This window comes from Thermobia domestica, unplaced genomic scaffold (genome assembly GCF_964235325.1).
Source record: "Thermobia domestica unplaced genomic scaffold, izTheDome1.hap1.1 HAP1_SCAFFOLD_1391, whole genome shotgun sequence".
NCBI classification, from domain to species: domain Eukaryota; kingdom Metazoa; phylum Arthropoda; class Insecta; order Zygentoma; family Lepismatidae; genus Thermobia; species Thermobia domestica.
The window spans coordinates 16,959-37,773 of record NW_027657101.1 but is presented as its reverse complement, the minus strand read 5'-3'; the positions used below and the strand labels follow the sequence as shown (position 1 = coordinate 37,773).

The 20,815-nt window shown below is 33.6% G+C and overlaps 1 protein-coding gene across 1 annotated transcript; it reads left to right on the top strand.

Moving 5' to 3' along the window:
• The first annotated feature begins 20,058 nt into the window (after positions 1 to 20,058).
• Positions 20,059 to 20,415, top strand: LOC145677805 (uncharacterized). Its single transcript, XM_081748141.1, has one exon. The coding sequence runs from the start codon at positions 20,059 to 20,061 to the stop codon at positions 20,413 to 20,415; it is 357 nt and encodes a 118-aa protein (XP_081604267.1).
• Positions 20,416 to 20,815: the final 400 nt, after the last annotated feature.

Below are 20,815 nucleotides of genomic sequence, written 5' to 3'. Positions count from 1 at the left end.
AAGCAGAATTTATGAAACACATACAAAAATAGATATAGAAGACCAGGCTAGTAACGATTGCGCTTATTACTATACTTCCAGTGCCGGTGGATTATGATTATTTACTCCGTCGAGTCTGAACAAATGAATTGTTACAGGGTGTTTTGTGTTTGGAAATTCAATATAGGAAATGCTACATATAAGCGAATTGACCAGTCTTATGTACTGATTTTTCCCCACTTTAAAGTGCTTTATTTAAGCGGTTCCAATTAATAAAGGTTAAACTAGCTTGAAAACAGACTGAAAGTAATTGTTTCATATTTAAATCGTAAATCACATGATGGTCTTGTGAAATATTTTAATACTACAATTGTAGCTACTCCAGAGATTTTGCGACACATTAAATCTGTGTGTTGTGTCTTCGTCTAGCTACAATTGTAGAGTGTATTACTCATAGAATTTTCACACTTGATAATGACAATGAGTTCTAATGTTAAAAAAGACACATACATATATATAAGCGAATACATGGGTAGCATCTGATTAAGTTCTTCAAAAAGTTCCTTCTTTGCGTTGTATATTGGATACAGCGTTGAGAAAAAGCATACTGCACGTATACATGTACATGCCAACGTTGTGGAATTCAAGAACAAGAGATGAGATTACAGAGTATCTAGTTGTTGTGTGCGTGTGTTGATACTTCGAATTTCATATCCATTCCCAGTTCACATGAGAAACATTTGGAGAATTGTCTGATACCCAGATGGTGAACGCAAAGACGCATTACTTGTTTAATGTTAAAATAATAATGTGAATGGATATATTATTTTCGTTTTGATAATATCAAATGATAGCTTTAGGCTAAACACCAGCACACACGTAGTGATTGTTTGTGGAACTCCTCGTACCAAACATAAGTGCTCTAATATTGAACAACCGTGCCGCTGTATTATAATATATATAATAGAGTTTTTATCTGCCTGTCTTTATGTCTATATGCAGTCTGGGGACCAGAGCAGTGAACCGAAAATTATCGAAATTTGGACATGGTCTCAGATTAAGACGAAGCGTTTATTGGGTAAGCTGCAGTAGACGTTACTTTCAATCTAAAGCACCTCATTTAAGGAACACCCCTAATTGGGGTGGGATATGGAAACGTAAAAATTATAATAATTGAAAACGATTGAAATTAGTGTCACTTTTCCTCTTTGATGAGATTGATGGTGAAACTCAACTTTTCCTTTCAAATTTATCCCCCACATGACTTAAAGAAGGACCCCTAACAGTGGGGCTATCAAGACGTGTAAATGAATCAAAATTATTAATATTAGTGTCAAATCCATAATATTTGTGATCGTTGAGATTAATTGTGAAACTCCAATCGTAATCGGTACATTTGGTTGTGGATCAGAGTGATCACTGGGGGAACATGTAGAAGTGGTCGATATTTGTGTCAAATACATAGTTTTTGTGGTCGCTGAGTTTAATGGTGAAACTCAAAATCACGTTTACTTTCCAATTTATACCCCACAATTCTTAAGGAACAACCCGTAACAATAGAGCTATCAAAACATGTAAAATAATTCAAAATTATATATTTTAATTTCAAAACCATAGTTTTCGTGGTCCTTGAGATTAATGATGAAACTCCAATCGCATTCAGTACATCTGGTTTGTATTAGGGTTACACTGTGTGAGGGAATACCAAGACATATAAAAAACAATCCCAAATTTTCTATATTGTTTCAAATCCATAGCTTTCGGGGACGCTGTGATTAATGGTAAAGCTCAAAATTCACTTTCATTTTCAAATTTATCCTCCGTATGTGTGAGGTAAAAACTTCTTACTGTTTGTACAACAGATTTAAGCTACGGAAATATCTGATTTTGTTATTTGATTATATAAGGGGATCTGGTATACAAATCCGCCGATCATTGATGATTCTCTTATAAACAAAAAGGCTTAACTATTGGCATATTTATTATAAAATGATCAATCAAATAATAAAGTAAATAATAGTGGAAGTGCGGTTAGCTTTTAGAAGCTGATGTACATCAAACTATATATTTCCAGGAGATAATTTTGAACTTCAATATTTCATATAAATCACATTTAGAAAATACTGTTCGCAATATGCTTTACAAAAAACACCTCATAACTATGTTTCATATTGAAGTAGTAAAATGTATACTGTTTCAATCTGCGTTGAACTTGATTGTTGTCTCCAAAAGAATCCATTTTGGTAGTACACCATCTTGCAACAAAGCGGTACATGTGCTGAAATGTGTAAAGTGTTGTCTTGCAAAATACGAAACGCAGACATATTTCTTTAAAGGTAAATAAAACATTTTAGTGAAGTTCTCTTGGATGTAGGTTGTCAATATGAACAATTAGTTATAATTAAATAATGAATTAAAGTAAATCATCATAGTAGTATAGTAGTTTTGAAATTGAAGCAGTGAATTACGAAATAAGACTACGAAATAAGTGGCCAACAGTTTAGGTTCTAACGCTTCTTTTCAATTGATTAATTATTGGAGATATACCAACCGTTCACTAACTTGCTAGAGGGAGTTGAAATAAAATTACATATTTAAAGTAAATATTAACTGACTTGAAGAAAGCGCTAAAATTAATAGAAAGAAGATCAAAACAAAACATTAAAATTAGAGTGCGGAAAGTCGAGAAAATATATTTGCAAATGTCTACTAAATTTTGTAAGTCTAACCAAGCAAAAGAAATTGTGAAACAGATATAATATTTTATATGATTATTTTATGAGTTATTAAATTGTTTTCTTTGATACAATTTGTAATCGACAATTGTAATGAAATATTGTATGTTTGAAATGGTTTTATTTGAGTATGCTAATAATTCTTTTTAGCTATTTTTATATTGTGGATTTTACTAGTTTTGACATTGGTTATTTGTTATTTAATTTTTCATGATTTCTTCATTATAACAATATATTTGAATATCTGATCTAGAGATTTTAGGCATTCGTTTACTATTGCCTAGTTAGATGTTTCATAGTATACCATAAAACTATAATCTAACCGCGGAAAAAAATGTAGAAACTTGCGAAATATTTATTTACTGAATCTAAGAAAGAAGAAAATCAGTATGTTGATATTATGTGTAGACATTCACACAGAATAGACATAATTACGATATTATTTTCTTCAATGTCTATTTACACAGGATTTTATCACATTCGCTGGAAGTTTACATTGAATCATAATAAAATAATATTCTTTCTTGTAATAAACCGGTGCTCATAATTATAATTTATAGACTATTCAAAGTAATGAGACAAATTGAAAGTTAATGATATACATTTTCATCCGTTGAGAAGATTTATGGTCACTCACCAATAGCCGTCCTTACAAACTTAAGAATTTTACACAGTATTAGAAGAAATAGTATTATAGCGAAAAAGAAAAGAAAAATTAATATCAATAAATCATTTCCGAAATTATGACTGCTCATATACAGAAAATTTAATATGAGAAACTTAGGAATTAAGAAGTTTTAATGTCTAGCTGGGTAAACTCTCGTTATATCCTAATAAGATAAGGGTGTGACCTCAAGAAATAGAATACCGCTTCCAACCTAGAACAATATTAAAATCGATTCACCCACATTTAGGCTGTGCATTTAACATGGACTCAGCAGTTTTATATATATCATAAATAAGTAATAATAAAATAACCTACATCTACTCTATAAATATTATATTCATTTGGTTTAACTTCCTATTTTCTCTTAAATTTTGATATTAATAACCTTTGAAGGTATCTAAGTAATCTTTGTACATAATAATAAAAGTTACAAAATATTACCTCCATTCTTTATAAATTTTCTTGTTCACTCCCAGTCTCATTGCCTGACACGTGTAAATATGTAATACTGCCTCAAATACTTTCCTAACAACTTACTAAATTGTACAACTAGTTGGGTGGAATTTCGTAAGACACAGCCAGCAGTGTTCTACGCAATAATGTTCGTACTGAATATTTATATCAACCCACGTCCGTGAGCAAATAGTTTCTCACTTCGACTCATTTATTACAAGATTAAGAGGGGTAGGGTAGATATTTCGTCAAAGTTTAAAATAAAATTAATGGAAAATGAAGAGTGGAACAAATCAAGATTTGTAGAGTAGATGTTTCATGATTTTACAACTAATATTTGCATTCCTAGTTACAATTAAATTGTGTATACACTACAATATAATTGGTGTTTCGAGTGCATTAGATACGTTCAATTCAATTTACGATTTTTCGGAAACCACAAAAATATAACATTTTTTAGATTCATATATATGTCCCTAGTGAGTTTTGCATACCTGTCACAACACGACCTTCTTTGTCTAACAGTTTCAGCCCAACCGTGGAATCCCGTTGACAGAAATACACGTCCAATTAATTGCCACATTATGTGTAATTCTTCTGTTTCACATAAAGGAAAATCTGAAAAAAAAGATTGTAAATTTAAAGTATATATAGATATGTGGGGGGTGTAAGTGTGTGTGTATCTGTGTATGAAGTACACATTATTCTGTAGGAAGTCATTAAAGTAAGTTACCATACTTTATTAAATGGAGCAATTTGCTTAAGGCTATATCATACTTATAGATGAGTAAAAAAAATTTCCAATGAATGGTGAAGGTGGTTTTAGGGTGGCTCCAAGAAACACAACATATTTATATTTCAGGAACGTTATAGTGCGCAAAATTTGTCAGTGGTATAAACAAGAAAAAACAGAAAAAAATATTTACTAGTCTTCCGGTTCCACATCGCCGTTGCCAAAAGACTCCTCTCGATATTATTTACAGTTCTTGCTATGTGAATCACTATTGAAGCTAAATTCGGTAGACTGTTGTGGACGTTGAGTGCATGTACAATTAAGACGCTGAAACAATTGAAGAGATAAAGTAGAAAGAAAGAATGTCTCTATATGTTATTGATTCCGTTTCTGTTCTATGGTTTAAGGGGTTGAAACCGAAAATGGACGACTTCAACTACTTAGTTTTTAAATAAAGAGTTCACATTGGAAACGTATTTTCCTCTCAAATCGATTCTGCAATATATTTATTTATATGTTTCACTGTGCCACATTTTTCAAATGGTGGATTACAAATAGCCGTTCTACAAACCTTCCTACATATTAGCATCTCATTGTTTTGAAGTCTCACAGCGTATATGCCATTCTTATTCATCTGATAAAAATAATATACTATCAGCAAAACACTATTGGTGAGTGCTGCCTGATTATTAATATTTCTAGGTTTTATCTTTTATCGGTTTTGAAATAATCTATAAACATTGATAGTATTAACGATAATTCAGTTCGAGTTACTAATTTCTTTCGAGTAAGTAATCACTGCACTTTATGTGTTTATTGTGTTCTTCTGTTGGCGTATACTTAGTGGTGTCTGGTAGAACTTAGAATAAGTAACAATGTGCTACTTAATCATGGTTTGTTCTTTTTTTTTTTAAAAAAATACATTTTCCATCACGTGGGAATCCGAATAGTCATATGCGTTTTCCTTGCTGGTTCGATACTATTTCAGGGGAAACAGAGATGTCTTACTTATAATATAGCTGTTTGATACCTAACAAAAATTACGGAGTCTGTGTGATTTGTGTTTCTGTAAATTGTTGGAACTTTAATATTTCGTATTGTAAGTTCGCACATAAGACAGTCTGAGAGAGGATGAATGTTTGTGGTTGTTGCTTTATTTGGTAGATAGGCCCTATGTGTGCTATTATACAATGATTATAAACTCCACCAAAGCTCGATCTCTGTAGTGTACATGCTAATAACTGCACAAAAGTAACCTATGGATTCCAGGAAAATGTCGAACATTGATATCAATATCATTTATACGGAAAGTTTGAAAAGTAGGAATTCTGTTTAATATTACTTGCAACAGATTATCATATCTCGGGATTTAGATAGCTTTACTTGTTTTCAGTTTTGACTATCAAATTATCTGCATTTATTGTTATTTATATTGTTATTTACGATAGAAGTATGATAAGTACTTTGAACTATAATATAGTTTTAAGTTGGTTAACTGTTGAAAAAATACGAAAATAAAGTTTTACTTGTAAATGTACATTAGTCGAGGACGTAGCTACTGATAGTGTTGATTACAGTTTTTCTCGAGAAAGAATTTCATTACACTAGAGATGAAAAGCAGTACTGCAAACATACTTGTAATTCATATTGAGCATGATAGTAGCAATGTTCATTTCAGATTTTCCAGGGTGGGAAGATTGAATAAACGATGGGTGAATATAGTACTGCCAAAATTCTGGTAACTCAGATTGAGCACGCTCGGGGAAATGCCCTAGAAGGAATTTCGAAGTTCTAGGCCCCCGAGTCACCTCTATAATCATCACTGACTGCTATTTCAATAATGTGTTTTATGGTCTTATGTTCATGTTCCCACCCTTTCCCTCCCCATCCAACTGGACACTTGATACTTTTTCTATTCCAAATTTTGCGCTAGATTTCTGCCGAAACCTTGCTTTTTTGCTCTCATCTGTTTCAAGTTATTTAGTTATTTTAGTTTAGATTCCCTTTCTGCATGGAGGTTATAAGAGACGTGGACTCAAAGATTAAGTTGAAAATTCGAATACAGTAATCGTACAAATTTTGTGAGGGACTCCCAACGAGAATCGAACGTGGAACGATCTGCATGAAAGACGGGCGTGCTAACTACTAGAACAACGGGAAGGGCGACACAATTTTCGAGACTCTTCAAAATTAAGTTTTATTTGCATCTTTTAAATAGTGTGTACTTGCAATATAAGAGACAAACGTAAATTAAAATGATAAGTAAATCTTAACGAAAGCCTTTCAAACGTTTAAAAACATGCTGAAACGGCAAGAAATCTCTTACTCTCCCTTCTACGTCGTGGAGCTATTTAAAAAGTATACTATAAAAATACTTAAAACACTCTACAGTCGTACCTAAAACTCTGGATGTCAAATAGACTAGTTTTTTTCTTAATGTATAAGCTTACATTTATTGAACTCAAAAGTTACACTCTACCTTCTTTTTAAATTGACTCAAAACTGCCACTATTCGTTTTAGCACTAACCAGAACTATGGATTCGTCTTAATGCCCACCATTTTTGATTTCTACTAAAATGACAGTCTTCCAGATTCCTCAGGGATGACCTTGAAAGGCATGGAAACAGTAATTATCCATCTCAGCCACTGACCCGAAAACTATGGATTCAACACGAATATCGATAACTCCAATTATTTTTAAATAGTCAGTTCTCCCATTAGCTGGGATGCTAGGGATTCCTTACATTCCCGAGTATTTCTTTCCAGATTGTAAGGCATATATGTATCAAGTTTAGTTTTACTAATTGTTACATAAATAAGTAGAAGAAATGTTTTAAAATTTAAAATGCTGATTCTTGAACTGGAAGTGAAAGAAATCAACGACTTCCGGTTTAAGATTGATCACTGAAAAGAAAAAGACGTTAGTAGAAAGCTAGAAGCGCAATTGAAAATCGATTAACACTAGACTGCTCGCGGGGATTACTATTGAAGTCCAGTCGGTTTCAGTTTTCTGGTATTTGAGGGTTGGCAACACTTGTGACCTTAAGCGGTCGTCTACCTTCATCCCCCATTTCTACAACACCATTAGTCGAGTGATAGCACCCAAACTCAACGAACTGATATTATATGGATTGTTATTTTCGCATGGACTATTATTGTAATCCGTGCGAGTACTGACGTGATAGTTTGTTTTCTTGCTAACGTTTTAACTGTTCTTGTTTTGGATGTATTATTTCACATTATTCGCTCAAATATATGATATATATGTTTAAAATGTCAGAGCAAGAACAGATACGACAGTGGCTAACAGAAACTGAAAGTGACGACGAAAGTGTTTTGAGTATTGCACACTAAGATGAAATAGGGGAGGGTGTTGTCGAGTAGTGACACTGAAGAAAGTGGTAGTGTCGATTTGGAAGAAGTAGAAGATGAAGATAGTAACGATGTTATCCAGGAAGTCAGGCTTCACGGAGAATTTTACATTGGAAAGGGCAGAATTACCAGATGGTATATTGATCCAGTGCACCCAAGAAATACGCGAACACAGCGTCATATCATACCTACACTGCATAGCTATTACTTCATAGAACAACACTAAATTTGGAGTTGACATATTGGACAAATTATGTCGAAATTGTGATACGCACAGACGGCCACTCACTCTCCTCTTCCACGTGTTAAACGTTGCTGAAGCAAACGCTCTCATTGTTTTCAAAGCAAATAACAATGATGCTATGATCAATCGTAGAGACTTCCTGCAATCTGTGGCTATGGAACATATCGAGCCTCTGTAGGTGACAGAAACACCCAAAATTTTGCTTACTTTTGACCTTATTTTCAAGTGTAAAAGTTAAACCTGGAAACAATTTAACAACTTATTTTTATAACAGACTTTAACACTTTAAATGCAAAGTTCCTCTTTTATTTGAATTTTTAATCAAATAACAAGAAAATAAACGAACATTTACAAAAATATAGTAAATTGCATACGCAATCTAAAGTTTGGCTTGTAATCCTATTTGTGCATTAAGAAACAAAATGTTTGCCATGAAATGTGTTCTTTATTGCTTCTGAAAACCCACAAAAATAATGTAAAAAATACCAATTGAATAACCGCTAAGATATATACATGGTCGCTTACTCTGAGGGAAGAACATAGACTGAAAGTATTTGAGAACAGGATCCTGAGAAGAATATTCGGACCCAAGAGGAACGAGAATGGGGAATGGAGGAAGCTTCATAACGAGGAACTACATAGTTTATACGGTTTACCCAACATTGTTAGGATCGTCAATGCTAGGAGGCTGAGGTGGACAGGTCATGTAGCTAGAATGGAAGAAAGTAGAAACGCTTTCAAAGTCTTGACTGGTAGACCCATAGGAAAACGACCATTAGGAAGACCTAGGCGCAGATGGGAGGATAATATTAAGATGGATCTCGCAGAGATAGGAATACAAAGTAGAAACTGGATCCAATTAGCTAAGGATAGAAGTCAGTGGAGAGCTTCTGTGAACGCGGCACTGAACCTCCGGGTTCCATAGGCCATAGAATTAGTTAGTTAGTTATATATATTTATCAAATGGACTACAATCGTAATCCGCGCGAGCACTCATGTTTCCACAATTTCATGCGAGTACTGTAGTGTTAAGCGTTCTTTCTATTCTTAACCTACATCTAAAACAGGAAGTTTATTTAACTATTTCCTCCTTTGAACGTTGTTTGCTATGGAAGAAAAACTGTAATAGATAACAAAAGTCGTAATCGAGTAACCGTCCAAAGAATACATTTCATCTCCATCCTTAACCCTTTACTAAAACCTGAAGTAACGGACATCAACCATTAAAGGTTTTAACGTTGGTCACTGCAGAGCAGAAACCGTAACCCAGTTTTCTACAATCGACTAAGAATACACTAATCCTTTACCTCTACTAAAACTGGAATTTGTAAATATCAAGCTCTATACGGAAATATATAGCAAAACGCAGTTTTCTGGAATCAATCAAGCATCCCAAGAATATCATTGTGTCACCAATCCAATCCCTCTACTAACACTGGAAGTAGTATAAATCTACTATCACTTCCGATTTCATTATTATTAATATAATATTGTGTGAGCTTCCTTCGTGTCTTCATCAGAGTTTATTCAATTCAAGCCTTCGTGTTGCTGGACGCTTTGCCCTCAGACCAGCAAATTTGTTCGGTCTAACGCTTGGCATCTCATACCTGCAATAATCTGAATTTCAGTTCAAATACCTGTAGGCTTTTCTACCAGGCCATCGTGATTGTTCGGCCTATGGCCTTGCACATTATATATCTGGAAGCATACCAATTTCAGTTAGAATACCACGTTTCATGTCTTCAACTTTACTGGATCCCAAGATATAAACATATTAGGATAATAATAATTGTAATATTTACCACTATTCCCTTCCAAACCCTTTTCTTCCCTTCTAGATCACAATCAAAACGCTGCAATATGTATATAATTATTAAAATTACAATGTAAGATTTATATTCCACAGTTAGTCCGCCGTTACTCTGCACTAAAACTCTTAGACGAAACTAAATTTGACTTCTGTTTTTCTGCAATTGATAGCTAGAGTAATTGTCTTGAAAGAGTTTGCTAGTAAGAAGATCCTAAACAGCAGGTTGTCAATCAGAATCCAAGAGTGGTAGAAATCAACGATTTTTTAACGTTGATTTTGTAAACCGAAAAGAGTAATAGATAGCAAGAAACGGTTTTCGGTAGTCGATTTGGCATCCCAAGAATACCTTTCATCTTCATCTTTAATACTGTATTGAAATACAAAGTGATAGAAATAAACTAGTTCCTACTTTAACATTGAACGGGCAAAAACGGTAATGTATAGCTAGAAGCAGTTTTAGAAAATCGACTAAAAATCCCAAGAACACTTTTACGTCTATCCTTAACACTTAGAGGAAACTAGAAGCGGTAGAAATCAACCTTTTCGGTTTATTTTTCATTATTGTCGAACAAAAGCTGGTTACTGTCTTTAAGAGATTTCGTTTTAAAGGAGAAGTCTTAAAGCCAAATTTCATGTTTCTAACTTTCAGAGATTCAGATATAGACATTTTATTATTTAAGTAATAATTGATATTCTCACCTTCCCTTTTATTACTAAGATATAAAAATAATGCTGAAACGCATGTTAAATTATTTTAAACTTGAAATTTGGAAATCCTAATACCAAATTTCAAGTTCTCAGTCCGATACGTTTAGGAGATAAGGGTATCCCTCCCACCTCAATTCCTCCTTTTTTCGTGAATTTTCAAAAATGTTCCTTAGTGGTTCCCCGCGTCACAAATTCTACGTAGCAGTAAATTCCAAGTTTCTAGCTAGATCCTAGAGCAGTGGTTCCTCCGGGGTGCGAGTCTCTGACAGAACTAAATTAAAAATTACTAATATTACCAATGTTGTAACAAACATTAAATATCATGTAGATACGAAATAACTTTTGTGTAAAAACTATGGTTTCATTAAGGACAAAACTGGTAAAATATAATATTCCACTGCACTACAATGCTATGCAGAAGGCTTGCTGGAAATAAGTATAAATTTCTGAGAACGTGTCTATTATTATATGCAAGATCGTTCATCGTAGGGGTAGAATACGTTTGTGGGAAATATTTGAAAGTTATATTTGATTACCCTTTCTATCACACGTAACTTATTTGAACAAAAGAGTAATAAAACCCCTAGCTTAACCATGTTCAAAAATGTGTTTCATGCGAGGCAGTATTTGCTCTTTGCAAGAGATACGCATTTCAGTAAAAGTGACATGATGAAATCATGTTCTAGAATAGTTCTAAATATGTTCAGTAATTCTTCTCGAACAGTTCAATCTTCGAACATTCTATGATGATGAGAGCGAACGCCGATTTGAATGTTGAGAAATAAATAAATTAATTCCTCCCTCCTTCTGCTTAAAAGGAGAATTTCGAAATCTCTGAAATACGTATTCCATTCTTTTTAGTTCAAAGTTTATATACCAAATTTCGCATTTCGAATTTAAGCGAATTTCAAAATTCATGACATTTTCTAAATAAATGGTGGTAAATTTTAATATTATAGAAATCGTCTCTTTTCTCCATCTTTGAGACGGGAATTTCCGGAAACATATGTTCAATTATTTTTAGTTAAGAAGTCAAAGCCAAATTTCTCACCTCAAACGTAAGCAAATGCAGAAATTTTAATAGGTAGACACTATCCCCCATCCCCCTGCTGCGAATAAGTTACTGCACACGACTAAGCAAATTTTTATTTATTTATTTATTTATGTTTTGCAAACTATGGGTAGAGTAATTATTTAGGAGGAACTAGTCAATTGAAGTGATCCATAAATCGGAAGTGGTAGAAATAAACAATTTCTAAGATCTAACGTTCACCACTATAAAACAGAAACGGTTTTCGGCAATCGACCGAACATTTGAAGAATAACTTTCATCTCCTTTCGTTACCAAACGAAAGTCGTAGAAATAAACCATTTCCGGTTTTACGTTGAACACTATAGAAGAAAATGGATAATAGCGACGAACGGTTTTCTGTAATGGTAGATTACCACACGCAAATCAAGCCCAAAATATCCAAGCATGCCATGCCAGAGAAGTTATATAATGATTCACGCTCTGTAAAAGAGAAATATTTTCATTATACTAAAAATAATATTAAAATGAAAAATAATGCTTTCTTCAATTACAACGACGTAAAACCATTTTCTCCTGCTAAACCAGTTAGAAATTCTTCTAAATTTGGTGCAGATAATACGACATATTTTTATTAAACTATTGGCTTTACAAAAATAACATAAAACGCCCTTAGAATGATGTTTGTTGTGAACCAGAAATCAACTACTCCCGGAATCTAAAGAATCGACTTCTCTTAAAATTTCCTGTGACACTAAGTCGCTTATACAATATTCGAAAATATGTTTTTTTCTTTTTTCGAATTGTGAACCGATGCTTTCTAAATGGTTTTAATTCTTTCAGATAGAGTTTGGCTTCAAATTCAGTAAAGCACCGTACTTTATTATTAATCACATCAGCATATTTCGAACGTAAGTCAGCAATGAAATCCAAACTGTCGTTGTCGGTACAATGAAAACTCGAACTCATATCCTTATGTTTGTTAACATTATCCATTGAAAACAAATCTAAATTCAAATTACCCTAAGGGTCAGAAACTCTTACTATTCTCTTCCACTAAATCGTAGAACGTGTAAGATTGTTTTAAATCTATCTCTGGTGTTGCAGAATCATTATCATGGATATGTTTCTGCATCACTACAACACAATCTTCAAGTTTTTGTTTTTCATCAAAGCACTTTTTTTTCTAAATTATTCCGCATGAAGAATTCAAAATTCTTCAAACCACCTTTTTTCTAAATTATTCCCAGCATACAGCAAATATTTTGAAGAGATTCCACTCATTTTGTTTAAAGAACCCGATCTATAACTATTTTCTCTGAATATTCCAAGTTTCTACCGCTTCTACCAAAGAGAAAGATTTCAAGTTCAATAACTCTTCATTCACACTTATTTGCGAAAGATTCTGGTTCAAACCAAAAATTTCAAATGACATTCATTTGATCCTACGTTGGTACTTCCAAAAGCTCTCGTTCAGTCACTGATAACTCAATTTCACACTTAGTTTCAATATTAGAATATCTTTTGTTTTACTTTATTTATTGCCCGTTTCCAGAATCCTAGAATTCCTTCGACTGGCCAACGAAGTTTTCTTCCTTAAATTCATTCATCCATCATAAAGTATCTCGTTGAAACGAAGTTGAGCTCTGATATACACCATCTTTCTGTTTGTTTTTCCACTACTTATGTCCGGCAAGATAAACGGACCTAAACCCAGATTAAAATTTCAGGTGTTATCAGCAGAAATTGGAAACATCGAAACATTGCTTTACGGTTATTTCTCAGGTTCAGTCTTCCTTTAGCAAATTCTGCAGCTGGAAATGTGCTCTTCAAGAAAGGAGTCCCAAGTAACGAATCGCACGGTAGATCTCTGACTGCGAGGAAACCGACTGTCTCGAAACACCGATAAAAACAATGTTAAGTTTTATTTTTTACTAGATCCATACATGGATCCAAATAGTGGAAGAATATAAGATTGATTTGTTTCCTCAAGACGATGCGACAGCTCACAATGTTTCATCAACGTTAACGTGATTAAATTATATGAAGATCCGCTATCTAGTGAAGCTCGAATTAAATTATTATTTATCAACACTGTTGCAAAAGTCCCTACCGTGTTTTTTTTAACTGAGAGCATATAACAGTTGATTCAACGTTACGCGCTTACGCGGTTCATGGAGTTAATTGTTGAATCGCGCCCGTTAAACTTATTTTTATCAAAGCATGATTGTTCGATTCATCACTGCTGTAGTAACCAGTACCATATAAGAGAGCTTTTCTCTGTTTTTTATTTACTGAAGTTATTGATGAACTCGTAGTAATTTACTTAATATCTAACTCCTTATTATAATCTACCTGATCTCGAAAGATTTTCGAGAATTCATCAGACATTATTTACGTTTTTCCAAATCCTGAGGTACAGAAAAAGATCTAAATCGTATTGCTGGGTTAATTCCAACAAAATAATATGGATTAACTGACTTTCATTATCATTACAAACTAAAATTAAAGATATATAATAAACCTCATTAATATATAAATCGACAGATTTATTTAGTTTTTGCTTCGCACACACCATTTCGGAAATCAGGTTATGGTTAAATGAATTTCTAATATATTTTTCAAAATGCTTATTTTGAAATGAAAGTCATATGTTATGAATGTATTTGGAACTTGAATTTCTTCCAAAATTCTCATTCACATCTAGATACTAATGAGCTATATACAGCGTTCAGTGGAATCCTGGAATTTTCTCTAATATTTGCCGAGTTTACTAACAAGTCAAAACTAAGATAACTATTCTTACAAACATTTATTTTTAAATTCATAAATTTTGCATTCAACAAGTCAGCCACCTTTTGAAAAATAAATCTAGCACAATTACCTGGAAACAATTGACGAACAGCCTTAAATCCAAATTCACCAACGTGCTATTTTCTTTTGGAACAACTCTCACAATATCCTTGATCTCTTTAGTTTACCTGACCCTATAATGATTATAACTTATTCCTATCCCTATTAATTCATTGAATGTTTAGGTGGAGAATTTTCTATTGTTGAAACCTCCTTATAATATTCCCAGCTCTCTTATATTTATCGGAACACCTACTCTGACCTACAGGTTAAGAATCTTCTAATGATAAATTAAATTCTTCCTGGCGACTACTTAGTAATCTGATATCTACTCAGCTTTTATGTAATGTATATAAATTATCAGAACGCTCAAAATGAGTATTTCTTTTAACAACACAATTTTCTCTTAAGAGTGGCACACTAGTCTTAAGGACTACCTCAAATTAAAACACTCTAGAATCAAAACTCATTCTCTCATATGGTCTATTAACTGAAGGAGATTTTGCTAAATTACTTAAATTTGTAACAAATGGATTTTATTATTTCGAATTGTTAGAGTAATTATATAATATGTCAGATCTCGATCCCCATTTACATTCCCGATTCCCATTTTAGTTACTTTCTCTATCATCTTCAGAACTAACAAAGGATTCTGTAGTTGGTGGAGTTAAAGTCATTGATATTTCAACGAAGTTACTGAGTTCTGTCTGATGGGCAGTATTTAATTCAAAACAGAATCAATGTCTGGCATATCAATGTTCACGTAATTATTATTAGTCATATTCATAGCAAAAATGATCAAATAAGCTAAACATAGTTAATAATAATCTTAAATATATACTATTCTCTAACCATTAACACTAAACAAGCTACATAAGGAATAAAATGGGAGACTACAGAAATTCCTCTATTAGGGCATTTCATCAACTACAATAACACTGATAAAGTTTCTCTGATCCAAAATCCTCCTCCTTGTATCAGTCGGGTTAGGATTTGAAGCAAGATGACATTAATCTAAACTAAATTCCAATATTAAAATTACACGGGAACGCAGTATTAGAAGCTCGCCCAAGGTAGCCTGCATTTTTCTGTTGATTCAGCTCTCATTTCAGCATAACAAAGTTCTGAATGAGCATATACACCCGGTTAATAGCTAAGGGACATACTTCTTGTACAATACGTAATCTCAACTCAAGATGCCTTTACAATTAGATCGTCAGAAGGCATTGTACCTGTACCTCCTGGTTAATTCACAGGAGCAAATGCCGACGGCAGGCAGTTGCGCACAAATCGTGAAATCCGGGCATGATGTGCTGTTACACAAAAGCGTCACAACATTGAATTAACAATCATACATTTCATTCCTCTTTGTTCTTTCTGCTCTTCATTTTATAAAAAAGTTTTGAACTAATAAACAGGTATTCAAAACACATTCTTTTAAATATTTTAGTTAGTTTAAACGCATTATTAATTCTGTATAATCATAAGGTAATAATTATATCCATTAATGATTTTTATAACAGGGAGTCTCATAAGTCATATCACATAATTCAAATCTTAATTCGATGCTATTTTAGCGCAGTAAAGATCGAGTTTAGAAATCCCGTGGTATGAGTTCCGAGGGGAAAATCATTACTGAGCTCAAGAATTGATTGGAGATATTTAATAATGTTAGAGTAAGGGGAGATCCACTGATATTGGGTGATACAGGAGATATTATCTAGTTTACTTTGGGTTTAACAAACGACAATCCTATAGCTCAAGGAATGTGAATATTTATCCTCTTTCATGAAAATATGAGGTACTTGACGGAAGAAAAACTTGCAGATAATCGGTCGTATCAACAAGCGAATATTGAGTCTGAAATTGGTAATAAGCTCATCAGATTGTTACTAGTCTTTGCAATTACTCATCTTGTATTATACGCGGTTGATATTTTAAGCCCATATTACTTAACCAAACGCTATGTTAGCTGTAATCGACTTTCATAGTATTGGTAGCAATATACCCTATCAACATAGGTCATATTAAATACAACTGAGCATCATTACTTGGACGTATTAAAACTCAAAGATATTTCCGATTTCCTATCACTACAACGTTGCTCTTTATTCCTCTTTATCATCATTTTTGGCTTATATATGGGCAGGCCAATCGTCTAAACCGCAGAAAAAAAAACAGTCAGGTGTAAAACGCGAAAATACAGTGTTCACAGTCAGCACAAAATTGTTGTATGCAACATATTTTCCATTTTAATATCAATATAATGAAAATACTTCTTTTTTACAGAGCTTCTATCATTATATAACTTCTCAGGCATGGCATGCTTGGACAATTTCAGAGGTATTTATAATTATGTTTTTGGAAATAATATTTCGTGTTAGAAACTGCTTATGCATTGCTGATACGTTACAGGAGAAATATTTCCAATGCTTTACAGCCAATTGTTTGTTAGATTTGAAACAAAGAAACAAAAGAAATCAAAACGAGCGCATTAAAGTGTAAGCACAAGCGCCACATCACCACGGTATTTGTAGCATATTTTAAGATTAATATTATTTTGGAAAAAAATAATTTAATACTAGCGCCACTTCGAATGTGTAGTAAGAGGAGGAAGTAGTATTAATTGAAGTTAGTTAACTGAAGCCCTTATGACCGTTAGAAAATTGAATACAATCGGGGAGCACATGCTCTTGTTAAGAGTCGAAATGGTGCAATCTTGAGAGCATGCAAGGACTTTGTCTTCAAAAGTTTTTAAGTTGGTGAATTGTACAATACATGACATATTTGGATAAGTATTTATAGTTTTTCTGAAAAATGCCTAGTGACATCAACTGAAGTTGAATGGGATTGTTATTTGGAAAGTTATCGAGGTACTATTTGGTATAAATTAATAAGTTTATTTTGGAACTTTTTTCCTGTTTTAACTGACTATGTGATAAGCCTAGTAACTGTGAAGATTGTACTAAATACCAAAGCTATGAACATGAACATGAATCACTATGAACATTTAGTATTAAGGAATTATGTGGAAAAAGAAAATGGCAACTTTTGATCTAAAGGAACTTTTAACACTAATTACCATTATTCATCGAATGTTACCAATTTTTGTGTTAGTGTTACGACTATACTGTGTACTCAAGCAAATTTTCAACAATAATTATTAAAACTTCCAGTGTACTAGTGGAATTAGTGGAGTTTTTTTTTTTTTTTTTGCAATTACATTAAAATCTTTGAAATCTGAATTGTCAGCACGGTTTTCGTAGTAGTCTAGTGCTCACCCAAATTCCTTTATAAAGACTTCTTTTTAATAGTTTTGTGTGGGTCCTATAATCCTGCACCACGGCGTCTTTGTTGATAAAAGGTGTCGGCACAAAGTTCAATTTTAACTTTTATTATGAATGGAATTTAATTGCGAGTGCTAAAACTGTGCTTAGTGGAAGAAATGCGACAAGTTTTCTTAGTTGAACAAGAAGAATGAACAAAATACTAGGTATAAAACTTTCTGGTTGAGTTTGCTACACCTTGGAAGAGAAGTAAACGTTGGCGATTAGATCGCCTTGTCTTGACTGTTGGAGAGGGGAGAAGAGGAGAGTATTTACGGCAGTGTTCGGTGTGTGAATGGCCGCGTTTTCCTGTTTTATTCGAGTAGAAGAAAAGAATAGTGATAATTATAAAGTTTGTAGTCAGTAATATTAGTTTAGCCCCCGTTTTATGTCGTGGGGTCTCACAGACCCCAAAGAATCATAACGGTCGATTGTTTCCTTATTTTGATAGTTAAAACAAAGCACGTTTCTGACATCTTCAGAAATTCAATTTTACAGTATATTTTGACTATAATAAATTTTCTTTCGCCTAAGCCATAATTATCTGAGTTAATTGTAAATAACCCTGCTTTTTCTATCATGGGGTATGTGAGACCTCAACTTGGAGTCAGTTTGGTAATAGCTTTGAAGTAATTTTAAATTATATTACTGAGACGTTTTGACAATTAACCTCGTGTAAAATAATGTCAAAATAGTTCGTACTTGTTTGTTGATGGCAGTGGCGGATATAGCCCGGGACTGGAAGGGGGAGGGGCAGTCCCCTCCAAATTTTTGAACGTCAAAAATAATTGAAGCAACTATTTATATTTTTTTTCATATTAAAATGGTTGGCGTAAATTCATGATATACATATCATAGACTGGAATCTGGTTGCTTCCCCAAAGTTTACTTCCTAGATCCGTCACTGGTTGATCGTGCTAAGGCATTAGAGCGATCTGTCTGTAGCAAGGGGAAAGTACTAGGAAAAGACAATTTATAAATTTGTGATTTTAACTTCTCTTTTACTCTAATAATCACGGAATGTTTCCAAATAAGACTGATAGGAGAAAGTTTGTCTTTTTTCAGCGTACTTCTGTATATTAGTTTACCACCAAATCGACCAAGCGGCCGTACCTCAGTTAGACAAGTTAGATGTATTCACCGGTAGATCCAAGATATATGATCAGCCGGTAGATCCATTTTAGGTAGCCAGTGTGACCGCTGTTTCCGTCTCCTTGTAAGCAATCATTGTAGTGTAGTTTATGCCTAATTGGTTTTCCAAACAATTAGCTTTTAGGATGAAATTATTTTATCATCTTTATTATGTCTGAACCTAAGAGACCTCGAAGTGTTGTAACAGACGAAAATATTAGCTCCGTACTGTTTGAAGATAGTGATGATGAAAGTGATGCTAATTTTAGCGAAGTAAAAAGTGATTCTGAAGACGAAGATTTTGTTTGGCGATCAGAAAACGATTATGACGTTCACCAACTGGTATTCAGTTAGCTAGTGAGAGTGAAGATGAAGTCGTCGAATCAAACGCGAATGATTAAGAATCAGGAAGTGAAAATATTGTTGTGAAAATTGGTGGTGATCCACTGCGTGTTTCGAAGAACGTAGTGTACTGGAATCCCGAGCCGCCGCTACCTACTCAAACTAAAATACATAACATAATTAAATCTTCGATTAGTGTAAAAAAGAATGTACACATTACTACGCCATGGGACACATTCAAATTATTTTACAGTGATGGTATTCTTGGCGAAATAGTACAATGCACATATCTGAGATTACATCAAATTCTAAGATTTCTTCGATTTGGTGATAAATGAACACACACAAATAGACTGAAAGAAGACAAAATTGCCCACATCGGATTTGTTTCGGAATCTTTTCTTGCAAACTGCAGAAATTATTATATACCAGGTGATTGTGTAACATTGATGAAGAATTGGTTCCATTTCGTGGTCGTTGTGGTTTCGTTCAATATATGGCTAACAAGCTAGCTAATTATGGCATAAAGTTTTTAGTTGCCGTATGGACTGAACTATTTTGCACTCAATGGCAATGTATACGTGGATCCAGGAGGTACTGTGGAGAAGAATCTGGCTCAGAACATTGTGAAGAAAGTTTCAAAAAAAATATTCAAAAGTGGAAGGAACATTACTATGGGCATTTATTTTACAAGTGTTAAAGTTACTCAGTACTTGCTAACTCAGACTCTCACTCTCGTTGAAAAGATGAAGAAGAACAAACTTGAAATCCTGGACATTATGCAACCTAGTAAATCACGTAGTCCAATGACATCTGTCTTCGGATTCAATGGAGACCTAACGATTGTAAGTTATGCACCTAAGAGCAGCAAAGCTGTGATTTTACTCAGCATGCCTCATCATGACACCTCTGTATCTGTCGCAGGTAAGAAAAAGCATAATATAATTCTATATTATAACAAGACCAAAGGAGAGGTCGATAAATTTGACCAAATGTTGAGAGAATTCACAACTAAACGGCAAACAAGATGATGTTCAATACCTGTTTTCTTCAATATGGTAGATGCTTCTGTGCTCAATGAATCTATAATTTTCAAATTCAGATTTATCGAATAAACCCAATGCGAGGAATTAATTTTTATCCAGTCTTGTCAAGGACATGGTAAAGCCTCACATGCAGCGAAGATGCGAGATGTCAGCTCGGTTGCCAAGATCAGTGACTGAAGCAATGAATCACCTCGGGATCTCATAAACTGAAAGCACTAAGCAATTTCATCATCTGCAAACTGAAGAAAGCACTTTCATCTTTGTGGTAGGAAGAAGGGCAGAAAAAGTAGACTAGTTTGTAAAAAATGCAACAAACATGTTTGTGGAGAGCACCAAACACCTATTCGTGCAACATGTAAATAAACGTGAAAAAGCTGAGTTCTCT

Bases quoted from the DNA above. Each gene is read 5' to 3' on its own strand.
- LOC145677805 (XM_081748141.1), top strand. From the start codon at position 20,059: ATGGGCATTTATTTTACAAGTGTTAAAGTTACTCAGTACTTGCTAACT.